The sequence below is a fragment of the Balaenoptera musculus genome, chromosome 8 (assembly GCF_009873245.2).
Source record: "Balaenoptera musculus isolate JJ_BM4_2016_0621 chromosome 8, mBalMus1.pri.v3, whole genome shotgun sequence".
Classification (NCBI taxonomy): domain Eukaryota; kingdom Metazoa; phylum Chordata; class Mammalia; order Artiodactyla; family Balaenopteridae; genus Balaenoptera; species Balaenoptera musculus.
Genome location: NC_045792.1, coordinates 100,020,237 through 100,044,295, shown reverse-complemented (window position 1 = coordinate 100,044,295; position 24,059 = coordinate 100,020,237). Strand labels below are relative to the sequence as shown.

Below are 24,059 nucleotides of genomic sequence, written 5' to 3'. Positions count from 1 at the left end.
TTGGGGAAGGAACGCCCGCGGAGGAACTGGAGTTAGTGTCAGCACCTTGTCAGCCGGCAACCCCGCGGCTCTGGACTTCATTTCCCAGGCGGCCGCGCGCGGGCGCGCGCGCGACCGGAAGTGCTATAAGCCTATAAGGTGATGGAGCGGCCCCGGTAGTTGGCTGTAGAGCGGCTGTGACTGGTGATAGCGGGCGTTTCTGAGAGTCTCTCACTCCATCTCCCAGGAGCCTCGGGAGCGGCGGGTCCGGCGCCGGGTGGCAAGAGGCGGGTCTTGGAGACCACAGTACCCCTGCGTTCCACTGTGGTTCGGGGGTGAGAAAGAGCCCGGGCTGGGAGTTCAGGGACCTGGGTTCGAGTGCTGGCTCTGCTACTGCCTCGCTTCGCGCTGTCGCGACCCCTCGCTCGGCCTCAGTTTTCTCTTTTAGGAAATGGACATCGTTCTCTGTGCCCTTCCTTCCACAGGTGGTGGAAGGAAGCTCTTTGGAAAGCACAGAAGCTCTTCGGAAGTCGCAGTCAGCAGGTGGAGCCCCTCGCCTTAATTTGCACCCAAGGTTAGCTGGGACCAAGGGTTCTTGGTCCCGGCGGAGGAGTCAGGGATCGGTCCCCGGGTTCCTGGAACCCTTCTCTGGACACCTGAGGCCGACCAGAGCGCAGTACGAAGGGCGGGGCTGTAATCACTCTGGTGCTAAGGAGGGCCTTGCTTATCTACCCCCTGAGTGGCATTTAGGGCCCCTCACTCCTGAGTCTCTGACTTAACGGAAGCTACGTTTGGAAGTGAGGAGTCCTTGGAGCACAGGGGGAGTGAACCTGGAGCCTTGTACCAGCTCGGCCACTCACCGTGGCCAAGTCACTTTCCTTCTTTGGGACCGAATATTTTTGATCCGTAATATAAGAGTTCAGGACTTGAGCCCTAAATCTGGTTCTCAGGATTCCTAAAGCCCGCACCATTCATCTGAGAAGTGGGAGCAACAAACAGACTTCCTGTTCCTTCATCTATTTGCACTTCTAAATAACTGTGGAAGGGTTTGGAATAGAGCCTTTTCCTAAGGCTAGGGCCAACTAGGATATACCCGTTTCCTACCCCAGGGCCTCATCTGTTTTAGTGCAGCGTGGGAGAATCCTTTTTGCTAAGGGATTGAGAAGTGTATTAGGTTGGAGAGTAGACTCCTTAGATCAGGGTCAACAAACATGACCCACAGGCCAAATCTGGCCGGCCTAAATGGTTTTTACATTTTTCAATGATTGAAAAAAAAAAGAAAAGGATATTTTGTGACATGTGGAAATGATATAAAGACTGAAATTTCATTGTCCATAAATAAAGTTTTTTTGAACATAGCTCATGTTCGTTTGTGAAGGTATTATTTATGATTGCTCTTGCAATACATCAGCAGAGTTGATGACATAGTTGTGACAAACCGTATGGCCTGCAAAATCTAAAATATTTACCATTCTGGCCCTTTACAGGAGTTCACCGACTTTTGTCTTAGAATGTGTCTCTACAAGTGAGGGCAGAATAGGACTGGTGGGCACATCCTGAAATCTTAGCACATCCTGTTCTCTTGGAATAAATGAGAGGATATCCTTAGCATTTGGATTGCAATTTTCACTGCATTCTTCCTTTTTCTCTCCTTTTGTTCTCTATTTCGAGCAGAGGGAGGGCTTGTCTGTGTACTGTTGGTAAAACATTCCAGCCATCTGTCAGGGAAGTGTCCCCATTGTCTTTTCCAAGTCTGTCCCAGAGCAGTAATCCAGGACCTCTTCTAGGGGGGTAGATGTGGTCCCTTTTGGATTATATTTTCTTTTTTCCTCTTGCAAAGGGGGGAAAAAAAAAAAGTAGGTATTATTCAGTGGATGGAGCCTGCTGACCGAGAGCTCCTTTGTGCTGACACTCACTGGGGGTATGATTGAACCTCTGGTGACCTGAAACTTCCGCTGCCCTTACAGGAACTAAGGGGATAACTCTGAGGCTGGGTAGCAAATCTCTGAGCTCAGTAGCTAAGGCAGAAAGCTTCCAGAAATCAGGTGGCATGATTTTCTCCCTGCAACCTCTTGGAAGCTTATTTTTTCCCGCAGACCTCAGATCTTGCTTTCTCAGAGATTACTGCCACCTTGGATCTCTTTGTGAGAGCTCAGCATCTGTTTGTGGTTAGGTGGACACCTGGCATGGAGAGAGCTGGCATGACATGGAATTGGGGCCACTGAGAGGCCTGGGCAGCCATGGGGGCCATGAGCTTGAGGTTTTTGTTAGTCATTAGGATGAAATGCTGTAACAATACTAAGAAAATTACAATACTGTACTCTCACAATGTGCTTACATACATTTTCTCGACCCTCTGACAACCTGTGGTCAAATTAAAAACATGGGCTTTGAAACCGAACAGACAAGGGTTTGAAACTCCCTGCCCACTTACTGGGTCCTATTTAATCTGTCTGAGCCTTAGTTTCCTCATCTGTAAAATGGGGATAACTCCTCACGGGGTTGTCAAGATGAGTAGATGGGATCATGTGTGTAAGGTTCTGGTGTGGTGTTTGCTCATAGCTGCCTTTCAGTAAGTTATATCCTATTGCCATGGCTTTCTTTCAGATGAGAAGACTGAGTCCTACAAATGTTAAGTGATTTGCTCAAGGAGCCTCAGAGCATAAGAATTGGAGTCCAGGCCACCACTCTGTCAGCCTGCAACTAGGTATAAAGGTGAGGGTCAAGTGTTTTATCTCCTTGGGAGTTCTTGGTGATTTCAGGGGCGTCTTCTCTGTTAGCTGGTTCAGATTGAGGGACCTCAACTGCAGGAGGCCACTGTGTCAGCTTCTTGGCCTGAGTCCACGGGGCAGTGTGCCTGTCTTGAGAGCTGTGCCCATGCTGAAAGCAGGGGCGTCCTGTGGCTTTGCAGACTGCCTGCCAACTCACGCCCACTTGCCTGGCTTTTAAGAGCAGCTGCTTAGGGGGCTAGGCATTCACCATGCCTGAAACCAGAGTTGGTTTCTGAGTTTATCAGGTACACGTGGAAACCTCAAGATAAACTCTTGCTTTCTAGATCATGAGTTCTTGCTTCCTCTTTTCTCCTCTGGACTTTCCCCAGAGAAGAGAAAGCAGAAGTTTCAGGTCTGGAGACAGCTGGGGGGCTTTTGCTCAATTAAAGGTGTGGCGAATGGGGACTCTGAAGACCCCACCTTACCTCCCAATGGGAGGATTAGCCCATAGAGGTCACAGTCTGGGGAAGAACTTTGCTGCACAAGTGGGATCCTATAGCACTTTCTCCCAAGTGGCCTAATAGTAGTGTGAAGATTGTGATTTTTGCCTCCTTACGTTAGAACTGAAGGCCTGGGCATTTGTGTGATCTAGCCTGGATTTTGATTTCTGTCCTTTCTTTTCATGGGGAGTGGGGTTATAATTCTTTACCTTCTGGTCCTGTGAGGGGAGACGCATCCTAGGGCTCTGCATCTAGAGCCTTGGCATCCAGCCACAGCAGAGGAGGCCTCTCTCCAGGGCCAGCCCTAGGCCCAAGCTGGCTGCACTGTATGCTGCCAGGTGCTGGGGCGGGGCCTCACTCATTGTTCATAACCAGAGATTGGGTTCACCCAGCCATCAAGGCTTCATGGGACAGTGCCCAGGCTGATGGCAGGGGAACCACCCTTCCGGCCAAGAGCAAGGTCAATGTTACCTCCTTTAGCCTGCGTGTGGGGTGCACCCGAGCCAACAGGGACGTGTGATTTCTGCTTCCTCTAGGAGTGCTTGATCAGAATGGCTGTGGGATGGTTTTATCTGTCTGTCATGGTGCTGTGCTCCCTGGGCTCGATGTGCATCCTCTCCACCATCTATTGGATGCGGTACTGGCAAGGTGGCTTTGCCTGGGATGGCACCATGCTCATGTTCAACTGGCACCCGGTGCTCATGGTTACGGGCATGGTGGTGGTCTACAGTGCTGGTGAGTACAGGTCAGCAGAGGAGACATGGTGTGGCCTGGGCCCGTACAGGGCAGCGCTGTCCCTCTCCATCCTGGCCTGTGTTACTGTCGGGTTCAGGGCTATGGGGGGTGGGGTGGGGTGGGTTGTTTTGGGGCCCAGGTGTCATTTGGAGGAAGAAGTCGTGCAAACGGGAGCATCTGAGAAGGGTAGCTTCATGGATACTCTTGGACAGGGGTTGGCGGACTTTTCCTGTTAAAGGCCAGACAGTAAATACTTTAGGCTTTGCAAGCCCTATGATCTGTGTTGCAACTACTCAGCTCTGCTACTGTGTTGTGAGAGCAGCCATGGACAACACGGAAACGTGTAGCTGTGTTCTGATAAAACTTTATTTATAGTGGTGGGGGGAGGAGAGAAATAGGTGAGGGAGAGCAAGAGGTACGGACTTCCAGTTGCAAAACAAATGAGGCACAGGTACAGTGTAGGGAATGTGGCCAATAATTAGGTAATATCTTTGTATGGTGATGATCATAACTAGACCTATCATGGTGATCACTTTGAAATGTACAGAAACATTGAATGACTATGTTGTGTAACAGGAAGTAACATAGTGCTGTAGGTCAATTATACCTCAAAAACAAACAAACTCATAGTAAAAGATATCAGATTTATGGTTACCAGGGGTGGGGGGAGGGGGAATTGGATGAAGGCAGTCAAAAGGTACAAACCTCCAGTTTTAAGATAAATAAGTACTAGGGATGTAATGTACAACATGATAAATATAATGAACCCTGCTGTATGTTATATATGAAAGCTGTTAAGAGAGTAAATCCAAAGAGTTTTTATCACAAGAAAAAAGTTTTTTTCTATTTTTTAAATTTTGTATCTATATAAGAAGATGGATGTTCACTAAACTTATTGTGGTAATCATTCCATGATGTATGTAAGGCAGACCATTACGCTCTACACAAACTTATGCAGTGCTGTATGTCAGTTATATCTCAATAAAACTGGGAAAAAGTAAGTAAAATTTTTAAAATTAATGTTATTTAAAGTATTATTTAATATCAAATATAATTTGATAATAGCATCCATAAGCGTTAATTACCTAGGCATAAATCTAACAAAAGCCATATAAGGTTTCTACAGAGAAAAATATAAAACTGTATTGAAATTAAAGAAGCCCTAAATAAATGGAGGGATATACTACTGTGTAAGTGGATTGGAAGACTAAACATTGTAAAGATGTAAATTCTCCTGAAATCGTTTTGTAGGTTAATTTCAACCCCAAGGTCTCAGTGCTTATTTTTGTGAAAACTGACAATCAGACTGAATTATCTTGAAATGCAAAGGGCCAAGATTAGTCAAGAAGGTTTTGAAAAAGAGCAGAGTTGGAGGGCTTACTCTCCCATCTATTCAGGTTTATTATAAAGCTACTGTAATTAAGACAGCGTGGGACCTACTGTATAGCACAGGGAACTCTGCTCAATACTCTGTAATGGCCTATATGGGAAAAGAATCTAAAAAATAGTGGATATATATAAATGTATAACTGACTCACTTCGCTGTACACCTGGAACTAATACAACATTGTAAATCAACTGTATTCCAATTAAAAAAAAAGTGTGGTAGTGATAAGTGAATAGACAAGTGAGGAAAGGTAGCTCTGCAGAGCTGTGGGACAAGATGTTCTTTTCAATAAATGATGCTGAGTCACATGGAGTAAAAACACTTTATCCACAAAGATCGGCAGCGGGCTGGACCCGGCCTGTGAGCGGCAGTCCACCAGCCCTTGCTCTAGGGAGCAGGACGCTGAAGCCTCTCGTGGCACAGTCAGGTCCTTACCTGAGGGATCTTCTTACTCCTGCCAGACCCATCCTTGCCCCATGCATTCAGAGGCAGGCCTTGGGGCCCAGGTGAGTCTCATTTTCTCCACCTGTAAAATGGGAATAATGATGACATTGATAATAGCAGCTTACCCCGTGTACTTTGGATACATCCTCCCATTTTTGTTCTTACAGGAAGCTTGTGAGGCGGGCTCTATTGTTGCCTCCATTTTACAGATGAGGAAACTGAGATTTAGAAAGATGCCAAATAGCTGAGAGGAAGAAACTGGATTTGGACCTCGGTTATCTAACCTTAAAGCCCGTGTCCTTGACAACTCACTTCAGTTTTGAGAATTCATTTGGTTAGATGAAATAATGAATGTGACATTGCTTTTCAACCTGTAAAACTGTATACAAGTGGCATTTATTATTGTTATGACAGAATGGCAAGTCCATGAAACCTGTTCTACCCCCCCGACCTTTCTTAAATTGAAGTATAGTTGATTTACAGTGTTGTGTTTTCTGGTGTACAGCAAAGTGATTCAGATATATATATATGTGTGTGTGTGTATATATATATATGTATATACACATATATATGTATATATTTTCAGGTTCTTTTCCATTATAGCTTATTACAAGATATTGAATATAGTTGCCTGTGCTATACAGTAGGGACCTGTTTCTTTTATATATAGTAGTTTGTATCTGCTAATCCCAGACGCCTAGTTTGTCCCTCCTCCTGCTCCTCCCCTTTATCATGGTCCCTCCTCTCCCCACTTCATGGCTGATGGCTGTACCAGAAATGACGCAAGGATGGAAGATGCTGAGGAGCTGACACTGACGTCCTAGCATTTCCTTCTTCTCTGGTTGGGAGGCTGTCTGGGATCACGGCAGGGTAATTCCCCTAGTGCACGGGTGAGCACGGGAAGAGGCCGCACCCTGGGACTGCTCTCTCTCCTACAGCATCGCTGGTCTACCGCCTGCCCCAGTCATGGGTAGGGCCCAAGCTGCCCTGGAAATTCGGCCACGCAGCCATGCACCTGCTGGCCTTCATCCTGACTGTACTGGGGCTGCACGCCGTCTTTGACTTCCACAACCAGAGAAAGATCCCCAATCTCTACTCCCTGCACAGCTGGCTGGGCATCACCACCGTCTTCCTCTTCGCCTGTCAGGTGGGTACTCTCTGTTCTCCTTTGGATTCCCACAGCTGCCAGCTCTGGTTGGGGCTTCACTTGCATCAGCACCAAATATCCCTTGTGCTGACTGGCTGGAGACGGTCTTGCAGGGCACATCCTGTAGGATCGGCAGCTTGAAGGGCTGTGGGAGATTGGTGGTTCCCGAATTCACCCTGTTCCTGCTCGTACCCCTCACACGGCCCACCTGTGGTGCTGGAGCGCTCTAAGCTAACTCTGTCACAGCACGCACCACACTGACTAAATCATCTTTTCCGCCCTCTTCTCTCCCCGCTTTCTGTGAACCAGAAGCAATTCTAGAAGTAGTATCCGTATTCTGATGTCAGCCCTGTACAAATGAGGAGTTTTGTGAGCCAGGACAGGAAGGAAGTAGAGACAAACAAGGATGGCTGGGTTTGCGGGAGACTGGGGATAGCTAAGCATTTCATGTAGGTAACATTCCTACATTCCTTTGTGTAAGACAAGCAGACCCCAGTGAGGAGGCTAGGTGTGGTGCTGGGACAATGCCTGGTGGGAGGTTTGAGCTGGGAGAGAAGGGCAAAGGTTCACTGATGGGTAGGAGGCACTGGTGGGTGGGATGACCTGGCGTGCCTTTGGTCACACACAGTACAATCAGGTACTTCCTGTGTCCACAGTGGTCCTTGGGCTTTGCGGTCTTCCTGCTGCCCTGGGCGTCCGTGCAGCTGCGCAGCCTCCTTAAACCCATCCATGTCTTCTTTGGAGCCTCCATTCTCTCTCTGGCCATTGCATCTGTCATTTCCGGCATTAATGAGAAGCTTTTCTTCAGTCTGTGAGTGGGACGGGGCCCCCAACTCTAAGGTGGAGGGGAAGGAATAGGGTCTTCAGAAGATGCACTCGATGATCATAGGACCCATCCAAGGGAGGAAAGCTTTTGGGATGGGGCTCATTCCTGATCTGGAAGGTTAATGGAATTGGTCTTTCTTTAGGCTGAGATTGGTAAACTGGTCAGCAAATACTTACCCAGCATCAAAGTGATTTAGAACCTAGTCTGTGGCAGAAACTATTCTAAACATCTTAAATTTAATCCTCTAACTGCCCTACAACATTTGTTGTCATTGCCACTTATACATTAGGGAACAGAGGCACAGAGAGGTTTAGTAATGCACCTAAGGGCACACAGCCAGTAAGTGGCAGAGCTTTGTGTTAGGACTAGAGCCTGCATGCCTAACCACTACCATTCTCCGTTCTTTGAAGCAGTGGGGGTGCACTGAAAAGCAAACAAGATTTGAGGTCAGACCTGGGTATAGATCTTGGCTGTGCCATTTCCTAGTTATGTAACTCTGGACAAGTTCATTTCATGTCTGGAAGCTTTAGCTTCCTCACAGGGAAAAAGCATTCTGCAGACACTTGTCATGGCAGAGACTTGGAAAGTATGTTAATATTCCAGGTCACAGCAGGTCCTGGGAAGCTTTTCTCATCCTCTGTTAGCGGCACTGAGTCTCTCATTGGGCAAAAACAGGTAGAAAAGTTTCTTGAGCGCCCACATTGTTTTGTCATCCTCAGGAAAAATGGCACCAACTCGTACTCCAGCCTGCCCAGTGAGGCCGTCTTTGCCAACTGCTCTGGGATGCTGGTGGTGGTCTTCGGGCTGCTGGTGCTCTATATCCTACTGGCTTCGTCTTGGAAACGCCCAGAGCTGGGGATGCAGGCCGAAAGACAGGTATGGGGTTTTGGTCTCCCATTCCAGGTTGGGGTAGGCCGGGTCTAGGGAAGGGTCACCCAGTAAAGACTTGGGCTTTGCCAGGAAGACCAACCCAGTAACGTGGTGGGAAACCAAGCTGCTTGAAGGTGGGGTTAGGCTGGCTGATGGGGAGCACCGGAATCAACCCAGCACCTCCTGGCCGTTGCAGCAAGTGCAGCTGCTTAGGCTCAGGCTCCTGGGGGCCTGTCCACTGGGAGAGGATGGGGGTTACTCCCCTCCCCAAATTGCTGTGGTTTCATGAGGGGAAGTGTAGCCTTATCTTCTCCAAGGACGGGCTTGAGCATGATGAGGGGGGTATGGTAATTTCTACTTCTTCAGCTTTAGGGCTCATCTAGTGGGATGGGAGCTTATCTAGTGGGTGCTTGGTGACAATTTGAGTGCTTGGAGCAGGTTTTGCCTGTTCTTGGCCACGCAGGCACCTGAGGGACATGGTGAGATGGGGTTGTGTATTGGCTGAGGGGACTTCGGAGCTTCTCTGAAAGGTGTGGTGGCATGGGCTGGGACTCGCCCTGCAGGTTGGGGTCTGAGCATTTCAGGCCTGGCGTGACTCCTGCAGGTCAGGGGCCATTTTGACGTTATGCCATTAACCTGCGTGCATCTGCCTGTCTTTCCAGGCCCTGTTGCACGGCGGGGAGTGAAGCAGGAAGGGGCTGCCAGGAGCAGTCGGTGGTGCGGTCTGGACTCCTTCAGCTCTGCTCTCCCTGGGGCTCTCGTCCAGTCTCCCCTCGCCTCTGTGGTGGACCTGCTCTCTCCCCAGCTTGCTGCCCACATGCTTTCCTTGGTGTCTTTGGCTTCTCCACCTCTTCTTGGCACTGACTTCTCAGGTTGTTCGTTTACCCCAGGCCCTCCTTGCCCTGGCTGCTCACGCCGCTCCTGCTCGTATGAAGTCAAGCTCATTTCCCCTCGCACCCCTAGGGGTGTGGTAGAGAATCCCGAGAGCTCAGATGACCTGGGAATCAAGTGCAATCCATACCGTGAAAAGTGAGGGAGCCGATGCTTCCTCGGCTTTCCCTTGAAGTTTAGGCCGCTGCCCCGGGCCAGGCTTCATCTGCTCTGTTACCTCCATCCAGCCCATCTGGACACGAGGCTGGGCGGGAACACGGTGAGGCGATGGAAGGACAGGGGAGAACGGCAGAGCTGCTTCTGCAGAGGGGAAGCTGAGGAGCTGGCCGCTCGCTGTTGTTTCCCGTCGCTGCACTCTGTGTCGACGTGTGTTGTGTGTGCCCTTCTAGCTGCTGCTACAACTGGGGCCTGGATCCTGGCCCTTCCCTATGACGGACGGGCTGTCAGACAGCCTTATGAGCCCTGGTAACCTGCTCTCCCACGAACAGCCTGTCCCACGGAGGAGTAGCAGGGGTGCCTCGAGCCTCCTTTCCTTTCCCTCATCGGGTCCAGGCTTGCCTGCCTGTCCCCGGGCAGGTTCAACCTTGCTGTCTCGGCAGGGCACTTGCTCAGCTATTTTCACTCTCCAGCTTGCCACGAAACGTGCCAAAGTCGTGGTGCATTGTACCCAGCAGAGCCCTGGGAGCTAGGCCACCTCCAGAGGCGTTCCTCACTGAGCATCCAAGTGCCTCACTTGCCCCCACGATGGCTACGTGCCTGGCACACCCAGTCTCGGGTGTGATGCCAGAGTGTGCCGCTGCTCTTCCGACGAGACTGTGGTGGCGTCTTGCTCCTCTCCTAAGTGTTGGCACTGCCCTCTCCAAACAAGCCCTGCCAGGTCCCAGGCTCCATACTGCTGTGCTTAGGTGACAAGCAGCATGACACCTGGGGTCCCGAGTGGGCCTTACTCCCTGGCAGGGGCCACGAGGCTGACTGTCCACCCCACCCACATGGCCAGATGCTGGCAGGAGGACTATGACAGAACTTCTCAAGTGGCTGAAGCCCTCAAAAGCCACTGGGATGACTGCCAGGCACCTTGGTCATAGGACCAGCTCCCCCTCTTTCCGCATGGGTAGGCATTTCACTTACGAAGCTTGATTTTCATTAAACGTGTTTTTAAGAATCAAAGCCTTCTCTGCTGAAATGACACTGTGGTTAAGTGAGCTCTGGGCAACTTGCAGAAGCCTCGGGCTAATTCTGACCCTCAGACCCGGAAATGGGCAGACCTGAAGACACCAAAGAACCGCATGACTGTCTTCTTGGAACCGCATGTGACTCTTGGTTCGTGTGCGTGTCTTTAATAGTGAATGGCCCTTGAGCACTTGATTATCTTACAAGGAAGGAGATGTTTCCTATTTCATAATCTGAAACGCAACACTCAAAAAGGGTAAGTGACTTGCCCAAGGTCACCCAGCCCGGAAATGGCAGAGTTGGGATCCACAGTCCAGGTGCCTGATGCCAGTTTCCTTCCCAGCTGCTGGGTGTGTGCATCTGTGCACACTGATAACTGTGCCTTGTGGTCAGGGACCTGTGGTGTGGCTGATGGACAGGGGACCCTGGGCAGAAAAAGGGAAGCCGAGGGGTTGAGGAAGCCCGCAGCCAAGTTTGGGCAAAGTAAGTGGTGGCCCCCTTCCAAGTGTGATGAGCTGAGGCCACCTGGTGGTGGAGCAGACGACTCAAGGAGTTGGATGTACGTATCGGTGATACTGGTAACTCCCAGTGAGTAAGCACCTGGACTGCTGAGGCCTTTATCTTCACCAGTTCATTTGAATCCTTTCCACGTGCCCATGAGGTGGGCACCATTCGGATTTTACAGATCCTAAGAGGCTAAATAATAGGCCTGAGTTTATGTAGCTAGTCTGAAGCAGAACCAGGATTCGAAGTCGTATCTATGTCTAAAGTGAATCCATGCCAGTGCCTTTAACCGCCCCCCCGCGCCAAGTATGGGCCAGGTGTGCACCGTGCGGTCTCCACCAGACACCACGTAGACTCAGCAGCCCCTCCTGCTCTCCCAGGGGCCATCAGTGATGGCTCTAGAGAGACCCATGGGCTGGCCTGGGCACAGTTTCTGTTCTACCGCTGAGCCTTAGAATATGGTGATTTCTTTTCCTTTTGGAGACCCGCTTGCCCATTTGATTCCTGAAGAATCAGTGAATTCTGTTGGTCTAGTGCTGAGAAAAGCACACCCATCAGGTGTGTGTGCATTGGAAGCACAGGAATGGGGACCCCAGTGGAGCTGGCCCAGCTGCACAGACCCTGCCTTTGGGTCTCAGGCGGTAGGCGATGGGAGATGAGCATTTCAGTGGTGGGGTGAGGTCTCAGTCGGGGGCGTTAGTGGGCCCACTTGTTCACACGCTTGGATAAAGGTCCCTTAGAGGAAGCAGTGGCTCTTTTGCTTCAATGTGGTTTATTGGCTTGCTTTTTCACACTCAGTTCAGGTGCAGAAGACCTTTCACAGGGAGTCTTAAAACCAAATTAGCGTTGCCAGTTAAAGATTGTGCTGCCACCTAGGGAAAAGCCTTATCATCGAAGCTCAGAATTGGCTGGGGGCAGAGCCGGGTGACCCTAGGACTCCCCCTTCCCTGAAGAGGGAAAGGTCAGTGACCCACTCTGGGCCTGCAGTTTCTACAGTGGAGGAATTCTGCAGGCTGGTTGAGGAATTCCTGCTGAACTCAGAAGACAGGCCCCGAGGGCGAGAGGTGCGCGGGAGGGCGACAGTTCTAAGGCAGAAGTAAGTGACAGTGGCCGCTGGGCATAGCAGTGAGTGAGGCCCTGAGGCCCAGCGAGGCATTCACGCATCCTGGCTCTGCAAGACCTCCAGGATGGCACGGAGAATGGCCGCGGCCGCCACCGCCCCGGGGTCTGGCTGATCCAGGCGCGCAGAGCTGATGTAACTGGCTCGTCCAGCTCCAGCTTCCATGTTCCTGGTGGCCTCGGCTGCGGCTTCTGCACTCTGAGGGGTGGGGGTGTGGAGCAGGTTCAAGAAGCAGCCACACCGGGCTTCCTTCCTGCCATGGACCCCGGACCCTTCTGTCCCAGCACCGTCACCAGGGTGGAGAGGTCACACCCCACACACTGCTAGCCAGGCAAGGGGCCACCATTCACCAAGGGCCTGCTATGTCCCAGACCCTGTGTGGGCACCCTACGTATCTTTTCAGTCCCACAGCAACCCTCTGAGGCAGGTGCTCTCCTCCCTTTGTGAAGAAGAAAACTGAGGTACAGAAAGGATATTAACTTGTTCAAGGTCGCATGGAGATGGGAGCCTGGTGGTTCTGCGTCTGTCTCCCTGGGTGGCTGGGCCCAGCCTCACTCACCTTGACTGCCTTGGTCAGGATTTGGAGATTAGCCCCTGGGCTCTTCCAGGCTTGGAGCTCCTGTCCTGCTGCCCACAGAGAATCCAGCTGGACAAGGTGAAGGAGTGGGGCTGAGGACAGGCCCTGCCACTGAGGGTGGCCTGCAGGGCTTCTACGCTCAAAGCGGGAAGGGCTGGGCCAGATACATACCATAGTCCTGTCCCCTGGGGCAGCCTTTCCATACCTGGCAGGGAAGAGAACAAATGAGGCTCCCTGCAGGGAATCACTTTGGGGGTGGGTGACGTCAACCACCTCCCCCAGCCCACCCCTGGTCTAAGGCCCAGGTCCCTGGCTCACTTCTGCATGGCCTCCAGGCCGGCATCCATGGCAGCAGACCAGGCTGGAAGGTCAGTCTTGGCCTTGAGCGGCTGGGCCGCCGCAGTCAGGAAAAGGCCATAGAGCTGGGGAGGGCCAGGATGCTGAGCACACAGGGCTGGCCCAGGCCTCGGCCAACCCAGGACCCGTCCATGTCAGCTCTCTGCCCCCGGGGGCTGCCGGCACTCACCGCCCCGGATGAGCCTCCCATCTTCTCCAGTAGCAGGAGGGACAATTTGGAGAGTAGCTGGGCAGGGCTGGCAGGGGGTGGGCCCTCCTTCAGCCACCCCTGAATCGCTGCAGGCAGAGAGAGATGGTGAGGAATTCAGAGACCCACCCTCCCATCTGCCTGGATTCCAACCAAGTACCCAGGCCTCACTGCCAGCCGGAAGGAATGGGTGCTGGGAGGGGCTGAGGGAACCAACATGAAGAGACTCCCAGGCTCCCTCTATATCCTGCTGCAGTCTGGAGAGGGGTGGGAACAGGTCAGGGACAGGGACCTCGACAGTCACCCAACAGGTGATGATGCTTCCTCACGTCCCTGCTTCTTTTTTTTTTGTCTTTTACTGATTTACCTTGATCATGGTCTGTCTCTCCTACCACAACATAAGCCACGAGGGCAGTGATTTTAATCTGCTTTGCTCGCTATTTTATCCATAAAGTCGAGGGCAGCACCTGACCTGTGGTTGGCACTAAATACATTTTTCTTGATTCAATGATGCTGGATAATTAAGAACTTTTACCTAGTCTGGTTAGGCTGAGAAAAATAAGAACAGAATGAGTTTCCCTTTAGAATAATCTAAAGTTTTTATTCACTGTAAAATATTACGTTTTATTCTGCGATAACAACCTTCCTACATTTGTAGTGTTAGAAGTGTCTCTTTATGAAAACAGGTGAAAGGGATGCTAGGTTTTGTGAACGACCTCTCTTGGCAAAATAAAAGCTGCCAACCCCACGTGAGCACTCCAGATGTTTTTGAAATCCTTCTGGTTCATGAAATGCCAAAACGTCACCATCAGTGTGCCACACCACCCCCTCTGCTGCCCCAGGTGGGTCCTGGCACCAACCTCTGGCAGCGCAGCTGTGGGTGGTGCCACAGTCCCCGTCGCCGGCGGCGCGGTCCAGTGCATTCAGATGTTCCTCCAGGCCCAGGAGGGTGGCGCACACCCGCTCCAACACAAGCACCATCTGCTTCGAGGCTGCGCCTGGAGAGGGAGGACAGTGGGAAGGAGGCCTGCCTGGCCCTTCTCACAGCCGAACGTGACCCATGTGGGAGGTATGGGTGCCAGGGCCCCTCCACGCCCCTCTGCACTCCCTGCACCCTTTAGGCCTCAGGCCAAAGCCCTGGGCCACCCTTCCCAACAGCATGGCTTGTACCTCCTGCAGCAGTGGAATCAGGGGCCTCCAGGGGCTTGGCGGGGGCAGCCCGGCACCGCTTCCGCCCAGTCACCAAGACCTTGGCCACGTTAGGCCAGGCCGAGGCGGTGGTCTCAGCATCTAGGGACAGCAGGATGACTCTCTTAGAGACAGGCTGGCTGGCCAGGGATCAAGTGGGGCCTGGACTCCCCAACTGGTAGCCCAGTTCCCTCCACTGCAACAAGCAAGTGCTGAGTGCCTACTGTGTACAAGGGAAAGGGGAGGGTCCCTGGGGGAGGATCCTAATACCAACTCCTTCACAGTCAAGTGAGAGCTGGAGAAGGCTGGGGAAGCCAGAAAGGGCCTCTCCACAGGGTCCTGATTGTCATGGTCAGCCCTGATGGGGTCTCTCCAAGTCCCCTTGGCTCCTTCCAGCTCCAGGGGCCCCTGGCTTCGCTGACCCCAGCTTCCAGGTCTCACCTATCAGTTTCAGGAGGGGCTCATCCACCAGCAGAAGAGTGAGGGAAATGCCAGGCATCTCCAGGGCTGACATGAAGGTGCCCACCAGGGCACGAGCAATCTTCACCCCTCGGCCCTCTGCAGTACCAGAGCATGGAAGTGTGTGAGAAAAGGAGGGAAGGACGGGCACTTCCCCCCAGAGCATCAGAGAAAGAAATAGAGTAAGAGAAAAACAAGAACTTTGGGAGTTGGGGTTCTGAGGTCAGTAGGGAGCCGGTCAGATATCCTTGGGGCATCCCTCAGTGATGCCCTGAATGACCACATTCCCTGGAGGTGTCCCTTCTACAGGGGCAGATAAGTAGTCTCAGTTACTGCGTTCTTACCAGGTCCCAAGTACCGTGTTAAGTGTGTTACATAACGTTTAATCCCATTTTATCCTCACAACAACCCTATAAGGCAGGTACTATTATTACCCCCTCTTTACAGACAAGGAAACAGGCTCAAGGCACCCAGCAAGTAAGTGGCAGAGGGACCGTCGTCTAACTTGGGCTTGACAAACGTGTACAGCCCATGCTCTGGACCATTGCAAGACCCTATCTCAGCTGCTTTTCTTACATCCAGCTTCAGAGGGTTGGAAGGAAGAAGCTCTGGGGGTCAGGAGGTCCCCTTCAGTGTGGGGCTCACCCAGAGAGCGGACGGCGGCGTCGGCTATGATGCCCAGTTCCAGGAATGACAGGCCACCCAGGTTGTTGACCATCAGCACCACTGAGGAGCCTGTGGGCAGACACGACACCTAGGTGAGACTCTGGGCCCCATTCCCAGAGCGGGAGGAAAGGCTGGGAGACAGTGTGACCGCCCCTCACCGGACTGCACAGGCACGTGGGACATGTTGGAGGAGCTCGTCATGTGGTCCAGCATGAGCTCCACAATCTCGTTGGCGGTCGCCATCTGTCAGAGGGAGCCGGGAGTGAGCTGCGTTGGGGGCCTTGGTCTTGGGCCAACCTTCGCCGGGAAGTCCACCTACCTTTATCCGGTGCACGCCAGCCTCCCCGTGGATCCCTGTGGATAGATGCAAGCACTGCTGACCTGCTCGGGGCCTGGGGAATCGCTCAGTGTGTTCTGGTCAAGGATTTTCTAAGTGCTCAGCACTAGGCTAGGCATGTGGACGTGGGGAGTGCAGGCTGGGGGGAAACCGACAAAATAATGAAAAATACACCATCTCTGGCTTGGTGGTGGAGAGAGCCAGAACTTGACTTCTTTTTTTTCTAATTTTTTTTTTTTTTTTTTGCTGCCCCGTGCAGCATGTGAGATCCTAGTTCCCCGACCAGGGATCGAACCCACGCCGCCTGTACTGGAAGCACAGAGTGCTAACCACTGGACCGCCAGGGAAGTCCCCTTAACTTTTAACTAGTTAAGTAGCTTAACTAGAGGCAGTCAGAGAGGCCAGCTGAGGCCTCTGCCCATCACTTGGGAAGCACAGGAGAGGAAGAGGGAAGGTTTTGCAGCTGGGGTGGGCTCTGAACGGCTCTTGAAAGAGGGGCTGCATCTTGGCAGGGGCAGGGGTACCTGAGAATGGTGGGAGCACAGGCAAGGAGGTGGGCAAGGCACAGAGCCCCTGTGGCCAGAGCCCTGCGTGTGGAGGGCAAAGCTGGTAGAAATCAGGCACGTTGGGCCAGAAGGGCCTCATGCACCCACTTAAAAATACTAAGACCCCCTAGGCGACGGCTCCACGTGAGCAGAAGGACCAGGTACATGGCTCCCAGGGCAGAAGACAGGGAAAAACCCAGGGAGCAGGCATGGCTGGACCGGGGAGGGGGCGGAGGTCACAAGCTTACCCAGGCCCAGCTCCACCTCATCGGCTGAGAGCTCAAAGGTGGGTTTGGAACCGGGGACACTGCAGGAGGACAAGCTCAATCCCAGGGTTCCTAAGAGAAATGAGGTATGAAAGGGACGACCGCTGTGCTCTTGGCGTCAGGCAGCAGCAATGCCTCGGAAGCCTCTTCACCGAGACAAGCTGTCAGACTCTTCATCTCAGTGATAGAAGAGAAACCTGGCTCGGGGACCCAAGGCTGCTGTTCTCAGGAGCTCCCGCAGGGAGACCCTCCCTCAGCCCCTGGGGAGTGACTTGGGAGGCCTCCTGTGCTGCTGCCGGGAACCTGCTCCCGGTCCAAGGGGGACCTCGACCTCCCCCGCCTCCTCCCTGAGCCCTGGGCCGGCACTCACCCATGGCCTTGGCGACCTCGCTCACCCGATCTGTGATCTCCTCCAGCCCCACACCTGCCTCGGCCAGGGCACCCGCCACCTGCACCCACACAGAGATAGGCCCCCAACGGGAAAGGAGTCACTGTACCACTTGAGGGCAGAAGACAGGCTGGGGCTGAATTTCTAGTTGGGAACAGGGAATCTCTTCGTCCTGCCACATCAACCTGGCCCACCATACTTAGGGCACCTGCCAGGAATATTCAAGAATCCCAGAGCCAGAGGAACTTTACAAATGGAGAGATGGGCCCAGAGAGGGGAGCTGATTCGTCCAGTGTCACACAGTCGGTTGGTGGCTAGTTTCCCAATTCCTAGCCTACAGTTCTTTCTCCATGGCATATACACCGTGGCTCACTTTACCCACCTACCCACTTTTTCGCCAAGCATCTAGTACGTGCTGAAAAGGGGAAAAGAGGCGTCTAAGTCACAGTCCCGACCTTGAAGGAACTCGGTCTGGGAAGGGGTTGGGGAAAGACAACACAAACTGAACATGTCATGTGAGGTGGCAAATCCGATGATGGACAGGTGTTACGGGAACACTGAGGAGGGGTCCTAGCGTGCTTGGTGTGGTGGGAGGGAAAACCTCCCAGAGGGAGACGTCAGAGGTGGGCCTCCACAGAACAGTAGGACGTAGCCAGGCCAAAGGGGGGTTGGACAGGGAAAGGATTTTCGAGGCCAACGACTCAGCAGCAGCAAGGCCCCAAAGGTGAGCCACAGCCCAGTGGTACAGGGAACTGGTGTTAATGGAGCATGAGGGGACCACAGGGATGATGGGAGAGGAACTTGAGGGAGGAGGGGCAAGAGTGTGGTGGGCGCCTGACCGAGGAGCCTGGGTTCACTCTGGGAACCCTGGGGGGCTTTCTGTAGGGGAACAACCTGGTCAGATACACATTTTCGAAAGACACCTCTGGGGTGGTGTGGGGAAGAGACGGGGGAGCGGGCAGGAAGCAGGCAGGGGAGCCGGCTGAGGAGGCAGCTGCAGCCACCCGGGCGCGAGCAGATGAGCAGTGAAGCGAGGCTGAGACAGGAAGGGCAGGGCTTGGAGGAGAATGTGTGTCTGGAGGCGCTGGGGAGCAGGGTCACCAGGACGGGGCGGTGGTTGCAGGTGGGGAAGGGCAGGGAAGGGGCCGGGAGGATGAATACCTGGATCCGGGCGGACGTGGTTTTGGGGACGGTGGGGCCCTCCTGGATAAGGGAGCGCTGGGGAAGGAGTGGCTTCTTGGGGGGCGTGGGATAGATGGCTGGAAAGGTCCAGCACCAGGTGCTGCCTGGAGAGACAGGGCTGGGACGGGCTGGCCAGTGGTGTCCCAGGAGGGGACCCTCACCTTGTGTATGAGCACTGTGCCACAGAGCCCACGCCTGCCTGCCTTCTTCAGGACGGTGAAGGCGCTGTCATCCCCGATGACCACCATCTCCACAGGGATGCCCTCCGCCCGGGCCTGCTCCCGGGCCAGGCCAAAGTTTAGCCGATCCCCAGTGTAGTTCTTCACGATGAGGAGGGTCCCCACTGCGGGAGCAGTCGGTAGGGCCCCATCAGCACTTGCGCTCCCCACAGCAGCCCCTCCCGCATGCCAGGCTTACCTGTGCCTGCCTGGGCCACTGCCCTGATGGCCGCCAGGATGCTGCCCACTGCCGGGGAGGTGAACACGGCTCCCGCAATGACCCCTGTCAGCATCCCCTTCCCTACGAAACCTGAGACAGAGAGGTGGGGAGAGGATGTTGTGGGGGGACCTGTGCCTGCAATCCCTGGGGCTCCCCACGCTCCTGGCCTTCATGGTTTGGTGAGCCCTACTGTGCACGTGGTGCAGAAGAGTACCTGCGCTGCTCTCCCCAGATCTATCATCTCCTTGGAGAGGCCTTCCCCGACCTCCCAACTGAAGCAGTCACTCACCCACGCCCAGCTACTCGCTGTCCCTTTACCCTGCTCTCCTGTCTTCACTACCTCACTCACATGATCTGGAATGATCTCTTTCACTTATGTGTTTACCTGGTTTCTGTCTCCACAAAGAAGAGTAGAAGCTCCATGAGGACAGGCGCCTTGTCTGTCTGGGTCACTTTTGCGCCCCTAGTGGCCAGACAGTGCCAGGCACACAATAGGTGCTCATGAATGTTTGCTGAATGGATGGATGAATTTGCCAGAGAGAAACAGGAAAGATACAGAGGATACAAAGCCTGGTCCCTACTCCTCCCCATGCCCCCATCCCCGAGCTCTCATGGAGAGTTCACATGCCTGGCACTAAACAGGAAACAATCCAGGACTGTCCATGTTGAATGTGAAAATGCATGGTGGGAAGAGGAATACTGCGCTAGGCTGGAAAAGTCAGGAAGGCTTCATGGAGGAGGGGACGGCAGGTCAGCTGGGCCTGGGAGGCCAGGAGGATTCACGGAATCACCGACTGTCAGAGCTGGAAAGGCCTGAGAGGTCATTTGGCCCAACCTTGTGCTTTTACAGATGTAGAGACTGAGGCACAGAGAGTGGCCACGACTGGCCCCAGGTCACAGCTCAAGGGAGTGGGAGAGCCGGAGCCAGGACTGGGCTCCTGACTCTGGGCCAGGCTCTGTCCTGAACCTCCTAACAGCACCAAAGATCTCCCAGGAGCCCCCCGTCCACTCTGCCCAGAGCCCACTGCCTCCTCTGGCCCAGGGTGCTCACCGGCATGGGCGGGCTCATGGCCAGAGCCCCCACCCGACAGTAGTGCCACCTGGCCCTTGAGACTGTCCAGGTCAGAGCGGAGGGCCACACGGTGGCCTTGCAGGAGCTGCAGGTTGGGGTTGCAGGCCACCAGGCCAGCAAGGGCGTCATCGGCACAGCCTGCCACCGAGTTCACTAGCTTCTTGGAGGTCTGTAGCAGAGGAGTGGGAGGAGTTTCTGGTAGAGTTGGCAGGGTACCCACATCCTGCCCAGCCACGTTGCTATGACTAAGACCCCTAGCCCACACCCACCCAGGAACTCCAGGCAACAGTGGTTCCTTGAATTAGGCATCTTTTTATAAGGTGGATGTTCCCATGATTTCTTATTTTGCAACTTCTTATTCAGTAACTAATTTATGGCTTAAATTTATCCTGGGGCTTCCCTGGTGGCGTAGTGGTTAAGAATCTGCCTGCCAATGCAGGGGACACGGGTTCGAGCCCTGGTCTGGGAAGATCCCACATGCCACGGAGCAACTAAGCTCGTGAGCCACAACTACTGAGCCTGCGCGTCTGGAGCCTGTGCTCCGCAACAAGAGAGGCCGTGATAGTGAGAGGCCCACGCACCGCGATGAAGAGTGGCCCCCGCTCGCCACAGCTGGAGAAAGCCCTCGCACAGAAACGAAGACCCAACACAGCCAAAAATAAATAAATAAATAAATTTATAAAAAAAAAAAAAAAAAAAAAAAAATTTATCCTGCAGAATGGCTTTGATACAAAGAAAATGGGGTCACTGGAGTCCCGAGTATAAAAAAATTAATAAAACTGGGGGACTTCCCTGGCGGTCCAGTGGTTAAGACTCCGAGCTTCCACTGCAGGGGGCACGGGTTCGATCCCTGGTCAGGGAACTAAGATCCTGCATACCGCGCGGTGCGGCCAAAAAAATAAAATAAAATAAATAAAGTAAAATAAAATTTAAAACTGGGACCCAACAGCCTTCTGTCAAAGGAGGAGAAGCTCCAGGTTGGCGCTCCTGTGCCAGGGGAGGGGGCCAGACAGGGCCCACACCCATCTGCTTCCTCTGCAAAATAGGGATTTAATAAACTAGAGTATATGCCCGCTATATAGCAAAAACTGAATGCAAAGGAGCCACTCCCTTCTTCAACCAGCTCTGAAAAGCTGGAGCTAGCTGAATGAGGTCTGTAGACTGTGTGCAGCTCCTACCTTTGTCCCAAACAGTGAAACTGGTGCCCAATAGGGTCAGAGAGGGTCAGGCTACCAGCACCGCCTGGTGGCCTGGGGGAAGCCTGCAGCTGAGCTTTCCCGGAGGCCCCTTCCCCAAGCCTGCCAGAACTCCGTTCCTTCATGCAAACTTTGGCCTTTCCTGGGTCTGGCGGGGCCAGAGCAGTGCCTGTGAGCCACACCTCGTTCTAAGCGCTTTTAAGCACATCTCATTTAATCTTCCAACAACCCTATGGAGGAGAATTAGCCCAGTGAAGAAACAGGCAGATTTACATGACTTTGCCCAAGGTCACACAGCCAGCAAGTGTCCAGGTCCACCTGGCTCCAAAGCTGGTTCCATTCTGGCCTTATCATGCTGCTCTCCCCAGGGGCTGAAGGGAGGCTGAGAGTGGCAGAGGTCCTGTCCTAGGGAGGGCACGGGCTTGTGGCTCTCAGAGCCTGCCAGGGACTGGAATACGCAATGAAGTTGAGAGTGGGTCTCAATTCCAAGCCCAGTCTCCAGCACCACGACCCTCCAAGAACGTGCTCCCTCGCCATCCCTGACAGTCTGTCCTGCCTGGGATTTGCAACCATTCCCAAACCAGAGCTAGAGGAGGGCTTGGGGTCCAGTGCCATCCTTGGTTCCCAGTGCCCTGAGGGGATGGAAAAAGAAAGAAAAGTCGACCGGGCAACTATGGGAAGCCCCTAGGACCCTGGTCTGATCAACATCTCACCTTTTAAACTGCAGATGAGGAAAGAGGCTCAGAGAGGTCAAGTCTTTGGTAAAACGTCACACAGCTGGTTGGTGGTAGGCTAAAATTTGAACCCAGGTCTGCCCAGGCCTGTTTTCCTCCAGATCAGTTCTAGAAATGGGCCTGGGGCATGCCCAGGGGCATGCTGAGCCTCCTGCAGTGAGTGTAGATCCCACAAGCCCACACATGCCCAAGGCTCTGGAAGAGGCACCAGGTCCTTCTTCACGACTCCTGTGACTGGTAGTGTCTATTACAGAGTAGGCAGCTGTTAATGTTCTAATCTAAAGGCATGACCCGGACCAGGGGCAGATGGGCCCTGGAGGGACTCGGAGGCTGCAGCCACAGGCCTGGCTGGGCCCAGCTGGGAAATGAAGGGAAGTCAGGCCCTGAGACGGAGGATGACCCTCTCTCTTAACCTCAGGAGGCAGCAGCATCTCTTGGTCAGGGAGCAAGGAACTCCAACATGCCCAGGGCTGGCACCCCTACTGCCCCAAGACCATAGTGCCCTTCCTCTGCCCTGGCCCTCATGGGACTCACCATGGTGGGGAGGCTCTGAAGGAAGTTGAGTTCACACCTTCGCACTGAGCTGCCGGAGGATGGGCAATCCCGTGGGTGCTACCGGGCCTGAGCACAGTGAAAATGGCAAGCAGTATCTGCGGGAGGGGGTAACAACATGAGCTGCTGAAGGCACTTGCAGCCTACTGGCACAATCATGCTCTCAGGGCCCTAGTAGTTAGGGAGCTGCCCCAGACTTTGATCCAAGTCCAAACTCTAGAATGTGAGCTGGGGATGGAGAAGAGCATGGGGCTGACCAAGGTTCATGCCTGCACCTGGCTGCCAGAACACTGACTGATCCACGCTGGGCACACGGCTGCCTTATGCTCAGGAGTGGTGCCCACCTTATCACCAAGGGGCAAAGTTACCCACAGAGTAACTTCATCTATTACACAGGCCTCGCATGCAGTGAATACATTCATAAAGATCTTCACACACTTGCTCTTGTCAGTGTTGGGACCACACCAGGGAGGTGACGGCTGAGTCTGACTCCATTTTGCTTTTGGGAAACCGACCCAGAGAGCTCTAGTGATGTGTCCAAGGTCATACTATTAAAAGCCAGGACTCAAACCTATGTTTAGTTTTTCTGCAAATCCCGTGTTCTCTCTACTGATAATTCAATGCCTCTAAAGCAAGGCAGAAAGTCCCAGATGCGGAAAACCACACAGTAAACCACAACGACGTTTTAGCTCCGTTCGGTTCAGTCAGGTTCAGGGGTGTCTTGGAGTCATCCAGGGTCTTGGGCTCACTGCATGTGTCTGCAGTGGAAAGAATCCACACCTGCCTCGGCACCTAGCTCTGTCTCTTACTGGGGGATCTTGGGTAAACCAGTTCCCCTGAGGCTCAGCTTCCTCATCTGTAAAATGGGGGTTGCCTCCTCTGTGGCCTTGCAGCAGGTGCTTCAAGCCACGTGGTTCTCCCCCTACTCTTTGCAGGGCCTGTCTGATGTGGAGTGGCCTAGAAGCTGCAGGGCTAACCGACTGCTTTCCTGGGTCACTAAGGTTCTCACCAAGGAATTTTTGGTTTTGTGTTTGAGGTCAGAATTTGCACAGCCACGGGGGGACTAATTATGCTGGGCAAGTGGCCTGCTGGGCCCTTGAAACACAAAGTTTCAAACACAAACACAAGTTCAGAGGGGAGAGGGGAGAGCCTAAGTGCCTCCCCCCCGCGCATGCCAGGTGAAGCGGAGTGATTGGTCAATCTAGGGTCAGGGCACGGGTGGGTTTAGAGGTACTGGGAAAGCTAGGGGAAGGGAGGTACAAACCTCGGTTCTAGTCTGGGAGGTGCACAAATTGATGTCACCTTCCTCCCCTCTCTAGGCCTCTGCAGTACCTTCCGGTTCCAAAAGGAGGAACAACCCCGAAGGCTCCTGGAGCAAGGAAGATGGAGTGGACGGGGTCTGGGAAAGGGCGAGGGGCGCGGAGTAGGGATGAGGTCGGCGGGTCAGCTCCGGAGGAGGAGGAGGAGGAGGCGTCGGCGCACCTCCGCGACCAGCTCTCGCCCGCGTCCACCACCTCAGAAACCGCCGCTACTCCCCAAAGACCCGACAGGGCGCCCTCATCCGGGTACTCCAAGCTCGGGTAGAAGATGGGCGGGGCCTCTGGGGGGCGGGGCCTCCCTTGGTTGGCCGC

General features: G+C 53.5%; 2 protein-coding genes across 9 annotated transcripts; one reads left to right on the top strand and one right to left on the bottom strand.

Annotated features, from left to right (window-relative positions):
• The first annotated feature begins 6 nt into the window (after positions 1-6).
• Positions 7-10,652, top strand: LOC118900064 (cytochrome b ascorbate-dependent protein 3). 5 transcript variants are annotated; one of them, XM_036862244.1, is made up of 8 exons: positions 23-138; positions 465-522; positions 2,587-2,694; positions 3,727-3,925; positions 6,695-6,903; positions 7,560-7,714; positions 8,449-8,605; positions 9,262-10,652. In XM_036862244.1, the coding sequence occupies exons 4-8, from the start codon at positions 3,742-3,744 to the stop codon at positions 9,283-9,285; spliced, it is 729 nt and encodes a 242-aa protein (XP_036718139.1). In that variant the 5' UTR covers positions 23-138; positions 465-522; positions 2,587-2,694; positions 3,727-3,741; the 3' UTR covers positions 9,286-10,652. The 5 variants fall into 5 exon arrangements, with proteins under 5 accessions (XP_036718141.1, XP_036718139.1, XP_036718138.1 ...); XM_036862243.1 differs by lacking the exon at positions 23-138 and adding an exon at positions 167-314; XM_036862245.1 differs by lacking the exon at positions 23-138 and adding an exon at positions 167-314 and having other exon boundaries at positions 465-553.
• Positions 5,471-24,030, bottom strand: TKFC (triokinase and FMN cyclase). Of its 4 annotated transcripts, XM_036862227.1 has the most exons (19): positions 23,693-24,030; positions 22,411-22,526; positions 21,856-21,996; positions 19,926-20,115; positions 18,854-18,964; positions 18,598-18,779; positions 17,237-17,315; positions 16,849-16,938; positions 16,038-16,072; positions 15,877-15,961; positions 15,698-15,787; positions 15,035-15,151; positions 14,576-14,695; positions 14,266-14,403; positions 13,388-13,494; positions 13,180-13,283; positions 13,033-13,066; positions 12,844-12,930; positions 10,743-12,482 (listed from the first exon to the last, which is right to left on the bottom strand). In XM_036862227.1, exons 5-19 carry the CDS (start codon positions 18,945-18,947, stop codon positions 12,321-12,323), a joined length of 1,524 nt encoding a protein of 507 aa, XP_036718122.1. In that variant the 5' UTR covers positions 18,948-18,964; positions 19,926-20,115; positions 21,856-21,996; positions 22,411-22,526; positions 23,693-24,030; the 3' UTR covers positions 10,743-12,320. The 4 variants fall into 4 exon arrangements, with proteins under 4 accessions (XP_036718121.1, XP_036718122.1, XP_036718120.1 ...); XM_036862226.1 differs by lacking the exons at positions 10,743-12,482; positions 21,856-21,996 and adding an exon at positions 5,471-5,838; XM_036862225.1 differs by lacking the exon at positions 21,856-21,996 and having other exon boundaries at positions 23,761-24,030.
• Between the last annotated feature and the right edge of the window lie 29 nt (positions 24,031-24,059).

Bases quoted from the DNA above. Each gene is read 5' to 3' on its own strand.
- LOC118900064 (XM_036862246.1), top strand. From the start codon at position 3,742: ATGGCTGTGGGATGGTTTTATCTGTCTGTCATGGTGCTGTGCTCCCTG. The intron at 3,926-6,694 runs GTGAGTACAGGT...TCTCTCCTACAG, and splicing joins GGTGGTGGTCTACAGTGCTG to CATCGCTGGTCTACCGCCTG. The intron at 7,715-8,448 runs GTGAGTGGGACG...TGTCATCCTCAG, and splicing joins GAGAAGCTTTTCTTCAGTCT to GAAAAATGGCACCAACTCGT.
- TKFC (XM_036862225.1), bottom strand. The intron at 18,965-19,925 runs GTGAGCACCCTG...TCTCTGTCTCAG, and splicing joins CCATGAGCCCGCCCATGCCG to GTTTCGTAGGGAAGGGGATG. The intron at 16,939-17,236 runs GTGAGTGCCGGC...CATTTCTCTTAG, and splicing joins CGAGGTCGCCAAGGCCATGG to GAACCCTGGGATTGAGCTTG.